The following is a 13,492-nucleotide window of genomic DNA, read 5'->3' as shown; positions in this document are numbered from 1 at the left end:
TCCTGAATCCCATCTCTTCCTGACGAACTACTGGCAGTTGATAGCCACTGGTGTGTGTGTGTGTAGGGGGATCATTGTGTTCTGAATGTATGGCCACTGAGAGATTGCCCATGATCCATCCAAACGCATGTGTATACAATAAGCTATAATTAGGCTTCGTGGGTTATTAATGATACAACAATTTAAAAAGTAAAAAGGCATTTTTTTTCCTACCACTGAGTTGACCTCAGCCGCATCTTGTAAAATATAAATGTGATTTATGTAATTATCCCACTGGGTTTTTCATAGAATAATGTATTCAGTACAGTTGTTTGTTCACAGGTCAATGCCATCGGATGGTTGTTGCTGGGAAACCCTGAGGGCGCTCTGCAATTCTAGCACAGGCCACCTGCACGACAACCGCAAGGGGATGATGAGCTACGAGAAGAAGGCAGGTCTCTTCCCAAACTATCTTCTTACTCCGGATGGGTGGTAGATCACATCCCACCCAACACCTCACGCCACACGCTAGAGTAGGCTCCTTCCTCTGACAATTCACTGTCCTCTGGATCTGTTTCAGGCTTCTACCAATCATTACTACTTAAGTCTCCTGGCAGAAGTACCCAACAGAGCCCCTCACTCTCAACAGCAAATGGAACCCAGAGCACACATGAGTCCCCGTTCACAGAACCTATGGCATTTCAGTCCTCTCGGGCCATCAAAGTGGAAGGTTGCATCCGAATGTACGAGTTGGGTGCAGGAGAGCAACAGAGGGCCTGAGGCAGTGGCCAGAGAAGCAAGAGAGGAAGGTGTGAGCCCTCTCAGAGATGGCATCCGAACGGCTAAAGAGGTTTGACGAGCTGAAGAAGCGGAAGCTGCAGAAGGAGTTCTGGGATTTACAGGAAGTGATGGAGTAGAGTACCAGAGAAGCCCTGGGCCATCAGGAGAAGCTGAAAGCTGAGCATGGCCACAGATGCCAAGGTTCTCACCCTAAAGAGAACCAGAACAGCAGCAGCGTGAGAAGCAGGCAGAGCAGGAGCAACTTTGGAAGGAGGAAGGCCAGGTCCGTCTGTGCAGCCTGTACACCCTGCAGGAGGAGGTCCTGCAGCTCAACCGGCAGCTGGATGCCTCCAGGCAGCCACACAAAGACCTACTGAAAGCGGACCTGGCTGCCTTCCAGACCAGGGGCAACCAGCTGTGTGGCTTCGTCTCCAGAATCCTTCCCACCACCTTCGACAGTGGCTATCCCACAGCAGAGAACCAAGCTGAGGCTGAGGGAGCCCTGCAGGAAATTCGGGACCTCCTCTCCAGTTTGGAGCAGGAGATCACCAGAGTCTTGTAGGAAGAGGAGGGGGGGGGGAGGAGGACGAGGACGAGGACGAGGACGAGGACGAGGAGGAGGAGAAGAAAGGGGGAGGGGGAGTGGGAGGGGCCCAAACCCAGCAGGGACGCAGAATGAAGACCTGCAGGTGAAGGTACAAGATAGTACGATGCAGTGGTACCTACCTGCAATTCAGGATGCTTCTGCCAAATGTGAGTTGACCTTTGAGGACCTGACCAGCAGCAAGGACAGTCAGATCAAAAGGATAAAGATGGACTTGCAGAAGGCAGCCACCATCCCAATGAACCTCCTTGAGCACAGGTTCAAAGCTCAAGGAGGTCTTTCGACAAGCTCCACAGCCTGCTCTCTGGAAAGCCTATCCAATCTGGTGGGCATTCTGTGTCTGTCACTCTTCACCCTCAGGGGCTGGACTTTGTCCAGTACAAACTGGCAGAGAAATTAGTGAAACAATGGGGAGGGGGAAGTGGCCTCTCACCCAGAAGTAGCCTTCTGCATTGCAGTGGTGGCATCTGGTATCTGAATGCTCCACCCCAAAGTGGGAGACCTTATTCCTGCTCATCTCCACAAGCAGTGTCCCTACTCCATCCCTTTCTACCCAACTTTCAAAGAAGGGATGGCTTTGGAGGATTATCAACGGATGCTTGGCTACCAAGTGACAGATTCCAAGGTTGAGCAACAGGACAACTTCAAAAATAGTCTTGAATGGATGGAATATATTGGTGGTAAAGCCACAGATAGAGGGCTGACTACATGAATTGAACATTATGTGTTGAGAACTGTCTAAAGTTGCTCAGTAGTGCCAAAGAACGAGGACTCAAGCAAACTGTGCCGTGTTCTGTGTCTTCACCTGGCTGGGGTGATTGGGAAGGAAGGAAGAACAGACACATACAGTGAAGATGAGATCCTGTGGCCCGTGTTTGCTCTGATGGTGGGTACCAACTACACAACAACTCAGCCTCATCGTGCTTATTAGGAACAGCATGGGGGGAGCCTGAGGCCTGGGCGGAGGGGCAGGGAGGGCTTGGCCTATTGAGGTTTGGTCTTGCTGTCTATTGCAATACTAAATGCGGTCCCCAAGACCTGGAGTCTGCAGGTTAACCCAAGAGACCCTGCCCCCAAGGTATTTCTGATTGGTAAATAAAGATGCCAACAGCCAATAGCTGGGCAGATGAGATATAGGTGGGGTTTAGGTTTCCTGGGTTTGGTGTCAGAGGAGAACCATGAGAAGAAGGTAGAGGAAGAGAGAGAAGCCTCCATGGGTTAGGTGAGTCATGAAAATGTGGATCTGTTAAAATGGATACAAGAGGTCTTCTCACTTTAGTCTTCATATTTGTGCTTTCCCAGTCTACGCAGATCATTTCTTTATATTTTTGTCATATATATTTATTTCTGTGTTTCTTAAATACCACATAATTTATAACGTGTGTTTTCAGTTTTCTGTTTTTGTCTCAGGTGATTATAGGATCTACATGTTAGCGGTCAAATTGACTGCTTTTCCTGGAGATGAAATCTTGTCCTCCCTCATTGTAGGAGCCAGAGGGGTGAAGAACACCATAAGAAAACCCACAGAATCAACTAACCTGGGTCCACAGGGGCTCACAGAGACTGACCCATCAACCAGGGAGCCTGCACGGGACTGACCTAATCCCTCTGCACAATGTAACAGTTGTGTAGCTCGGTCTTCATGTGGGACTCCTAACAGTGGAAGCAGGGACTGTCTCTGACCCTGTTGCCTGCCTTTGGGATCCTTTCTCCCTACTTAGTTGCCTTGTCTAACTGCAACAGGAGAAGATGCACCTTGTCTTACTGCAAGTTGAGAGGACAAGGCTGGCTCCCCTTTTCTGAAGAGAAGGAAAGGAGGAGCAGATGTGGGGGGGGTAAGGTGGGGGCAGAAGGACTGGGGGTGAAGGAGGGAGGGAAAACAGTGTAAATTAATTAATTAAAAAGTGTTTCTTCCGGGGTTGGGAATTTAGCTCAGTGGTAGAGCGCTTGCCTAACAAGCACAAGGCCCTAGGTTCAGTCCCCAGCTCCAAAAAAAGAAAATAAAAAGTGTTTCTTCCAGAGGCTGAAGGAACACCCATTCAGAGCCTGCCCCACATGTGGCCCATACATATACAGCCACTAAACTAGATAAGCTGGATGAAGCAAAGAAGTGCAGGCCAACAGGAACCGGATGTAGATCTCTCCTGAGAGACACAGCCAGAATACAGCAAATACATAGGCGAATGCCAGCAGCAAACCACTGAACTGAGAACGGGACCCCCGTTGAAGGAATCAGAGAAAGGACTGGAAGAGCTTGAAGGGGCTTGAGACCCCATATGAGCAACAATGCCAAGCAACCAGAGCTTCCAGGGACTAAGCCACTACCCAAAGACTATTCGTGGACTGACCCTGGGATCCCACCCCATAGGTAGCAATGAATATCCTAGTAAGAGCACCAGTGGAAGGGGAAGCCCTTGGTCCTGCTAAGACTGAACCCCTAGTGAACGTGATTGTTGGGGGGAGGGCGCTAATGGGAGGAGGATGGGGAGGGGAACACCCATATAGGAAGGGAGGGGAAGGGGTTAGGGGGATGTTTGCTTGGAAACCAGGAAAGGCAATAACAATTGAAACATAAATAAGAAATATCCAATTTAATAAAGATGGAGAAAAAAAGTGTTTCTTCAAGATCTAAGAGATGTTTGTCTATATTTTTATAAGAGATTTGTGGGTGATTTGTTTTCTGAGACAGGGTGTAGCCCTGGCTGTCCTGCCTCCTGGCTCTGTAGACCAGGCTGGTTTTGAACTCAGAGATCTACCTTCCTCTTCCTCCTGAATGCTGGAATTAAAGGCAGGTGCCATCACCACTTGGTTGAGTTTCAAGGTTTTTTAAGTCTTTAGTCCACCTGGGCAATATTTTTGTAGATTATGTGCAATAGAGACTACTTGAAGCACTTTCTATCTCAGCTTACAGAACAGTCTCTGGAAACGCATAGATTATTGACCCCTTTCATTCAGAATATTAAAAAATTTACTTTTTTTCTCACTAGTGTTATCACAAATTAACTTTTCCCCCGGGTGGCCATTTGTACTGGCAACCGTGAGAATGGGGGCAAACATTACGCAATTTCTAAGAGATCAACAATTTCTAGATGATCTTCTCACATCAGAATCCTGAGTTGGCTCAGCAGGAAAAGGTGCCTACTCCAAGCCTGAGTTTGAACCCCAGGAAACACAAGGTGGAAGGAGAAAAACGACTCTCATAGTTGGTCCTCTGATCCATCCCTCCCCGCTACACACACACACTGTGAAAAAAAGTTTTTAAAAGCCCGGGACAGTAGCAAGGACACTGTTGTTGAAAAATACTTAGAAGTCATCACCAATGGCTTTTTTAGTCAAGGGAATAAATGGTTAACAGGGCCTTCTAGGCTTCTAAAACTAGCTCTTTTGCTCAATGGTTACTGGTTACTAAGGTGTTGGGGTAAACTGAGGGAGGTTTTTGTTAAGCAAAGGTAATTGGGCCCAGGCCTGGAGGGAGGCTGGGACAACCACTAAGTCCTGCCCCAGGGGACCCAGATAGGGAGCTAGCCTGAGATACCCATCAGTCTTGTCATGCAGGCCTGAGTGGACAGACTATGCCTGAGATGACTTCTGTCCAGTGTCACACTGCATGAGTGGGGCATAGCACTCCTGGGACCACGCCTGAGATGGCCCTAGATACCCAGAGATCCCAGACACTACTAAGAGGAGCAAGTAAGTTGTGGAGAAATGGAAGAGAAAGAGAAGCAGAAGGATGTGCCCACAATGAAGAGAGGCAGAACCGGAGACTTGAGGGCAGTGAGGAACAGCCCGATGTGAGTAGCCTATGATGCCACCTATGACTGTGATCAGGTCCTGGCCTGTATTTACTCTGAGGGCTATCACCAAAATTCAGGCAGATATCCTTGGTCTGGGCTGTCACCAGTACCAGGGGCCATGTTGATGTCTGAGAGCTGTGTAGAACCTGGCCCAAACTCTTGCCTGGGCATCATGGGAGAGGTTGTGAAGGCAGGAGAGCTGACCCCCCACCACTTGCAGTACTCGGGAGAGCAGCCCCTCACATTGCCCAGGAGCTCCAGTAGAACTGGCCGCTGGTTGCAAGAGTTGCCAGTGGGGCAGCTCTGAGGGTAGGAGTGTGGGGGAACTAGCCCTGACACTCATATCCTGTGCATGGGTGAGACAGAGATACCCTCCTCCCCTCCTTGCCCCTTGCCACCTGTGGCAGGCAGAAGAGCTGTCCCTCAGGTCATCAGAGCTGGACAGTTGGCCCTACCCTTCACCTGCTGCATCACTAGGGAAAGCCAGGTCTGTACCTCACTTGGATAGCACAGTAGAGCTGCCTCTGGTTGTGGGGTTTATGGGTGAGCCAGTCCCATGGGTGTAGGAGAGCGGGTCCTGCCTCTTGTCTTCTGTGTAATGGCATGGGTGAGGAAGAAATGCCCTCCAACCTTCCCCCTTCACCATCTGTCGCAGATGGGAGAGCTGGCCCAGTGGTCATGAGAGCAGGAGAGTTCTCCCAGTCCCTTATCTGCTATAGCACCCAGGAGAGCAGGCCCTGCAACTTATCTGGACTGCACAGGAGAGCTGAAACTTACAGTGGTGGTGCAAGTGAGCTGGCCCTGGGGGCAGGAACATAGAGAGCTGGCCCCACAACTTGTCTGCCCTGGAGTGGTGTAGAGAAAAGAGAGATGCTTCCTCCCCCTCTTCATCCCTCACCACCAATGCAGGCCAGAGAACTGGCCCCAGAGTCATGAGAATGGGAGAACTGGCCCTGTCCCACATTGGGTGCAGTACTCTGGAGAGCATGCTCTGTTCCTCACCTGGGTAGCAAGTAAAACTGGCCCTGGTGGCATGGCTTTGGATGAGCCAGCCCAGAGGGCATGAGAGTGGGAGAGCTGACTCTGTGCCTTGCTGGCTGCAGTGTTGAATCAGCTAGATGGAGAGCTCACCCAGTGAGGTGGGCGTGGGAGAGCTGGTGGCTGAACCTCTCAGATACAGATCCAGGGCTTTGAGTTGGCCCACCCCAACATCTACCCCCTCGATGAACTGCTGGAACACTTGAAGTTGGCCAGTCCTACAGATCCAAAGCTACAGGATCTCCATCACACCGGGCAACAATAGGATATCTAAGGAGAGTCGCCTCAGTGAAGGTCCAATATTGATAGTGTAGCACGAGCCAGAGGCCTTGAGCCAGACCAACAACTCATTGCAATGGACATTTGCAAGCAAAGTGTGGGCAAAAGAGTAGACTGTGGGACACACTGTGTCACTGTGTCTATAGCTTCCGCTATGTTTTTTTTAATGGGGGAGGTTGCAACGGTGGAGGGAGGGTGCAAGGGCACAAGGGCACAAGGGCACAAGGAGATGAGTGGGATTGGATTACATAATGTGAAATTCATGAAGAACCAATAAAAAATTATATATATATACATATATATACACACACATACATACACACATATATGTATACACACACACATACACATACACACACACACATATATATATATATATATATATATGTATATATATATGAGAAAAGGAATCATGACAGAGAGGATTGTGAGATGCACAGGTTCCCAGTGCTCAGTGCCAGGACTGTGTTCCATTAAGCCATGCCCACTATCACTGCAGACCTACAGCCAGGAAGTCCAGCTCTCTGGATGACACGTTCTATCTTGAGGTACATCCCATGTGTTGTCTCTGCCCAAGTGGCTCAGATGCAGCATAATATGACAAGCAGCACACAGAAACACAACACAATTCAAAAGACAATTGAGTAAAGATAACTTTATTAGTAAGCCCTAGATAATGCTGATTTTACAAGCGAGTCACGTGATGAGTCATGTTAATTCTAAACACATGGAAACGAAAGGGTGACTAATACTGGAAAGATATGAGTGCTTTCTTTCTTTTGATTTTATAAAGCTTCTGTAAATAGAAAATGAAATAAGTGATTTTTCCAAGGCTAAGGCTGTGCATCTAGGTCAATAACAGATAGCTTTGACTAAGAACCAGAGGAACATGGAGAAAAGCACTAGATAAAGCTGTTCTTATAACCAAACACACTAATCTGTTAGCTAGATGACTGATGGTTAGACAGTGTAATGATCATTTTAAAAGGAATAACACTGAATTTGGTTTATTGTGTCCATCAGGTAGGTTTGATAGTAGAAAGCTAGGTTATGCAGATAGTGGGTCTGTGGTAATTTGATCAACAACTGCATGGCTCACAGCAGCTGGACCCACAGCCTTGGGACAGGCAGCCAGGCACACAGACACTTGTGGGCTGGTAGCAAGTCCTGGTGCAGGTCACAGGTCCAGAGCAGGCTGGCTGGCAGCACAGGTTGAGGCAGAAGGGCTTGCAGCAGGGCTTGCAGCAGCTGGACTGACAGCAGCTGGACTGGCAGCAGGGCTGGCAGCAGCTGGAGATACAGCACCTGGGCTGGCAGCAGCTGGATTGACAGCAGCTGGGCTGGCAGCAGGGCTGGCAGCAGCTGGACTGGCAGCAGGGCTGGCAGCAGCTGGAGATACAGCACCTGGGCTGGCAGCAGCTGGACTGACAGCACCTGGGCTGGCAGCAGCTGGACTGACAGCAGCTGGGCTGGCAGCAGGGCTGGCAGCAGCTGGACACACAGCAGCAAGGCTGGCAGCAGGGTGTGCTGCAGCAGCTGCTCACACAGCTTGGTTGGAAGCAAGTCCTGCAGCAGGTGGTTTGACAGCAAGGCTGGCAGCAGCTAGAGCCACAGCAGCTGGGCTGGCAGCAGGGCTGGCAGCAGCTGGTCACACAGCTTGGTCTCCAGCAGGTGGTCCTGCAGCAGGTGGTTCTGCAGCAGGTGGGCTGGCAGCAAGGGGAGCAACAGGAGTTGGTCATGGTGCAAAATGTGGAGGGAGGAATTTCTATTCAGGAGGTGAGTTTCCTAAAAATCTGTTTTTTTTTCTTTGTTATTGAGCCTTTTATATATGATGCCCCAAAGTTTGGGCCAATGAACAGAACTTGTGTGTGTCATTGTTTACGATAATTTTCCCACTTCAAGGAAGATATTGCTTAAGCATTTTGAATTTTCCCTTAGTAACATATGTTTACTTTCCTAATTGGTAAATAATTAAAATCTTTTCCTGAAATGAGAAGCCAACTCCTCCTTACTACATCAGCTTGAACATTAATGGTTTTTTGTTTGTTTGTTTGTTTGTTTTGTGTCTTTTTTAGAGTGTGGACAAAATTTTAATATTAATTGTTTACTTTGATGTTTTAAACTTTCAGTGTTTGCCACAGAAGAAATTAGCTGCACACATTTCAGTGTTTTGTTGTTGTTGTTGTTGTTGTTTATAAACACAATGAAAATGGATAATTTGTCTTGACTGTTCCTAGCAATAATCCTGTCTCAGGTTTGCATACTATAAATGATATTCCTGTGTAAGATTGCATTAAGATCCAATAGTTCCTAAACAGTGCCACTAAATGACCACATAAGGTGTGCATGCAGAAAATGGTCTTCAGAGTGTATGTTTGCCTCTGAAGCCAGAGAGCCTCTTTTGGGATATTGTTCTGTTTCAGTGTGAAGTAGATCATTAGGATTTCATTTGCAATTTTATTGTGTGGCTTTTAAAACAAAAATAAGATGGTTTGATTCCTTCCATAATCCACAGTTCCCAGCAGAGACCAACTTTGAGAAATATAGAAGCCAGCGATGTTTCGAATAACGGACTACTCACTAGAAGATGATACCTGCGGATGCAATTATAATAAATAAATATCCATGACTTTTGTTCTACTACCAGTATGTACTCGAACTGATATACAATGGCTTACCTCTCTCCATAACTGACTTAACTGATTTTTCACAACTTTAATATTTTTGTCCCTTACAATTTCCGACTTAGACGAGTGTTCGGACAAACACCGTTTTGTGGTTGCTTGCAGCCAGATTAGTACAACCATCACAAATTCTTCTGATTTGCCTTGCAATAATGATTTTCCCAGTGTCAAGAAGTCTAGACAGCTTAGAAGTGAGGTGTATTCCTGTACACTATTGAGAATGTAAAGACAATGCATCACCGTCTGCCCAGACAAGGAACTGACCAAGTACCCCCAACGGTTCAGAGCTTTTGTTGCTCTCATTGCAGCCCAGACCCATTCACAGTCATCCAAAGGTCACAGTGCAAGGCCTGATGGGATAGCTTCCTTATCTTCATTCTTAAGTTCTTTCACAATTTCATACATCTCTGAGGTTACTTCGGTGATATTCATTTTCTCTTTATCCCTCTCCACTCTCACTAACCCCCTTTACTCTTCTCAATGTTTCCCCTTCTACTTCTATGTCTGTTTTATGGGATACTACATCTCATTAAGTATGCTTGTATGTGCGGGGGTGGGACTAATTGCAAGGGCAACTTAACAGTGGCCACACCACTATGTCTCTCACCAACCATTACCTGTGGAGAGCTCTTCAGGGAGGGGCTGGGTCTCATAGACTTTGCCCAGCCATGATGGATCATTGACTGATCCAGTTTTTTGTAGGTAATCATGGGTCCTATGAATTCGTGAGTGTGACAGCCATGTCTCGTCCAGTAGATCTTGTCTTTTACTGCATGTTTCCTCATCGTCCAACACTGATATTATTTCTACCTCCTATTCTGCAAAGCTCCTGAGCCTGGGTGGAGTGTGGGGTGGGGTGGGCCAGGTATCCCATTTAAGGCTGAGAACTCAATAGACACATGTTTTAACTCAAGATCCATTGTGAGTCTGTATTTAATACAACCCACTGCAGAATAAAACAAAAAATAAAAACCTTCTTGGACCACGAATGACCTGGTTAAATATAAAATGCATTTGTGATTGACATGGGATAGTTGTAACATTTAGGGGCAATTATGACCTTCTTATTGCTTTCATATGAAAATTAAGCACAACCAAAAGAGATATGATTGTGTATCAAATGGACAAGGGCTGGACTTGTGAGGACTATCCTTGGTTGTCACCTTGGATAATCTGGAATTAACTAAAGACCAAGGCACAACTGTGTGGAATTTTCTTAAGTAATTTGAAGTAGAAAGACCCACTTCTAATATGGATCTTTGAGGTGGAAAAATAAGCCTCTAACACAGATCTTTTGAGGTGGGGATATCCACCTTTAATCTAGACCACACTTGTCCTATATGAAGGACAGAAGAGGAAAGCTTGCTCTCTGCCAGCTTGCTCTCACTCTTGCTAGCTAGCAAGTCCGTTTCTTCACTGGCATTAAAGACTGCTTATTTAGGGTTCTAGCATATACTGAAGACCAGTGGAAATGTCCAGCATCGTGGAGTAAAGAAATACTGGATTCTTGGACCTTCTGTTCATAAATAGCCATTGTTGGATTAGCTGGACCAATGTGTTAGGCTGGCCAGTGAAGAATAAGGAATAAATTCAGGGTGAAGCTGAACACCCCTCTCAGTGGTCTTTCAGATACTGTAGAAAGAAGTTGAAGCTCATTTGGATGATAGCATACTATTCTAAGCAAAGCTTAGGGAGCAGGTTTGCCATGGGAACATGAGTTGTTCACAACTATTGAAGACATCGGTCAGCAGGAAGGTGAGCAGTGGCTGCACAGCCAGGAAGAGCTGCAACAGAATCGAGGGCAGGTGTGCTGAAGCCACTGGCCATGTAGGCTGTCTCCGATGGGTGGCAGTAGTTGGGCTGGCAGTAAGAGGAGCAGCATGCTTTGGGTCCTGGTGACTCATGTGGAGGTGGGGCTTCTGAGGGGAGAAGTTTTTCATTGCCAGCAATCGTCTCTATTGAATCTCTAATGAACTGTTTCCTAGCATAGAATAAAGGAGAATTTAAGGTTTATTAGCTTTAAGAGTTGCAGTAACTGTAGTTTGTGACAGGACTGACAGATGAAAAATTGATGTGGAAAAGAAGTAAAATGAATACTTTTATTTTAAACGTTAAATTTGAAACAATGTATCTTCCACCAGTCTTATATCTTCATAATTTTCAACTTTGCCATACTGATTTTTATATCAATATGTTTTGCTATTATACACTGAGGTCCGACTTTTGTATCTGATGTATCCATGTTTTCAAAGTTTTTTTTAAAGATTTATTCATTTATTTTATGTATATGAGTACACCGTCTCTCTCATCAGACACACCAGAAGAGGGCATCAGATCCCACTACAGATGGCTATGAGCCACCATGTGGTTGCTGGGGATTGAACTCAGGACCTCTGGAAGAGCAGTCAGTGTTCTTAACCACTGAGTCATCTCTCCAGCCCTGATGTAGCCATAATTACATCTACTTTAAATATCATCCAAACTGAAGAGATTGTGCTCCCCTGTCTCACCCATGAACAGAGAGTTCAATGGTTGGAGGAAGAGGAACAATTGCTTAGTACAACAATGAGACACATCAAAAAAAGTACAAGAGGCATTGGATGAAGGTGCTTCTGCAATTTAAAAGGGCCTCATACTTCTTGAATGAAGAGCTTATTCAATGAACATCATGCAAACATCCCTTTAAAAGGCAAATATAATTGTGTAGACAGCATGTCAAGATCAGAATGTCTGGGAAGGTCATAGTTGGAAGACAATTACAAACTCAATGATGCTAACTCGACTGCGGGATGCTGACCTCCACAATCTTATGTCAATCTTATGTCCCTGGAGAGCTACACAGAGTCTCCACTCGGGACACCATGATCACCTCATATTGTTTCAACTGCTTTGACCAGGACTATGTATGGCCGAAGCCTCTGCTGAGAATTCTGTGCCACCTCTGATGTTGGCAGAACATGTGTTGTTAGACTGCTTGCTGTCACCCAGTTTCCTATCGTTGCTATCCATCAGTCCTGGGGAACTACCACGTTGCCAGTGAGTCACCATTTTCATGGTTTTGTCATTACCCCTGTGCGTGTACTGAGCTAGCATTCTATCTGTCACACCATTGGTGATGCTTTTATTTTATACTGTTTCATTTTGGTTCTTTGAGATGGGGTCTCATGTATCTTAGGCTAGACTTATTTAGCTGAGTCTGGCCTTGAACTCCTGATTTTCCTGCCTCTGCTTCCTAAGTGCTAACATAGGAATATGCCACTATACTTGATCTAAGAATTAATTTTTGCAAGCAACTACTTAAACTATAAAACACATAAGCGATAAATTCCATGTCTATTACTGTGGCATTCTCACATGACCAAGTTTCATGTGATTTATTGACTAAGTTCATAATATCAACATCCCAGGCATGCCTTGGACTTTTTAAGCAATCATACGTGATAGAGTGAGTGTGTCCCAGTAAATACCTGCTCTCTTAATATCATAAATATTTGTGGTCATCAAGCATGTCTGACCATCAATGTGTTTGGAGAAAAGCTTGGGTTGCTGTTACATGAACAAAGAAAATAACTGGTATATAACATTTTTATTATAGGAGGCAGATTGAAATATTAACTCTTAATTTTTTTCATGTATTTACATGCAAGTGTGTAGAAGCCAAGACAAACTAGGAGATAACTAGATGACAGATAAATATTCATATTTTAATGAAAAGAATTATTACCCCAAAAGTGGAAGAGATAGTCTCCTGTATCGCTTTCCTTCCTTTGTATGGAGAAAGATGGTTTCCTCCAAAGAAATAAATGATCATGGCATTTGGCTCAATCAGATCGGGTCAACATGCTAAGGCTACACATGGGGACTAGCTTTAACTGTGACAATGACTTCCTGGCAATACAGTTTTTACATCTCTGAAAGGTTAACCCTCAATGTTTTTATAAGCGCTTGACCTAGTTTCAAAATAGCCATGATAAACCCATGAAAGAACGATAAAACGCCAACCTAGACTCAGACTGTCAGAAAGTTTTCTTTGTGAATGATTCTTTCAAGATGAAGACTGGAGATATAGAACATTTGAATAGAATCACTATCAGCTTAGATGCAATGTCTGGTTACCGTCTATCCCATTTCATGCCTAACAAATTGTATTTCCATAGCTTTCATATGTATTTAGACTATTTATATATGCTACCAGACTACAATGAAGATCTCAACAGTAGAAATAATATGCAGTTTTTCTTCTACCCCAACACAATGAAGCTAGACAGCACCACCAGAAAATACCTTAAGAACTGAATGGAGAAAGTAGGAACCTGAGACAGCCAAGGAATTGA

The 13,492-nt window shown here is 45.6% G+C and overlaps 1 protein-coding gene and 1 pseudogene across 2 annotated transcripts; one reads left to right on the top strand and one right to left on the bottom strand.

Moving 5' to 3' along the window:
* Nucleotides 1–325: 325 nt before the first annotated feature.
* Nucleotides 326–2,075, top strand: LOC116910320 (annotated as a pseudogene).
* A 5,478-nt stretch (nt 2,076–7,553) lies between these two features.
* Nucleotides 7,554–8,213, bottom strand: LOC116909552 (keratin-associated protein 9-1-like). 2 transcript variants are annotated; one of them, XM_032913168.1, is made up of 2 exons: nt 7,879–8,213; nt 7,554–7,794 (listed from the first exon to the last, which is right to left on the bottom strand). In XM_032913168.1, the coding sequence occupies exons 1-2, from the start codon at nt 8,211–8,213 to the stop codon at nt 7,554–7,556; spliced, it is 576 nt and encodes a 191-aa protein (XP_032769059.1). The 2 variants fall into 2 exon arrangements, with proteins under 2 accessions (XP_032769059.1, XP_032769061.1); XM_032913170.1 differs by having other exon boundaries at nt 7,554–7,779.
* Nucleotides 8,214–13,492: the final 5,279 nt, after the last annotated feature.

This window comes from Rattus rattus, chromosome 9 (genome assembly GCF_011064425.1).
Source record: "Rattus rattus isolate New Zealand chromosome 9, Rrattus_CSIRO_v1, whole genome shotgun sequence".
Classification (NCBI taxonomy): domain Eukaryota; kingdom Metazoa; phylum Chordata; class Mammalia; order Rodentia; family Muridae; genus Rattus; species Rattus rattus.
Note: the sequence above shows the minus strand (reverse complement) of the source record. Positions and strands in the feature narration are given on the sequence as shown.

What these genes read in the sequence shown, in the direction of transcription:
- LOC116909552 (XM_032913168.1), bottom strand. Translation starts at nt 8,213, where the DNA reads ATGACCAACTCCTGTTGCTCCCCTTGCTGCCAGCCCACCTGCTGCAGA. An exon ending in TCCAGCTGCTGCCAGCCCAG is followed by an intron (nt 7,795 to 7,878) that starts GTGCTGTATCTC and finishes CTGTCAATCCAG; the next exon opens with CTGCTGCCAGCCCAGGTGCT.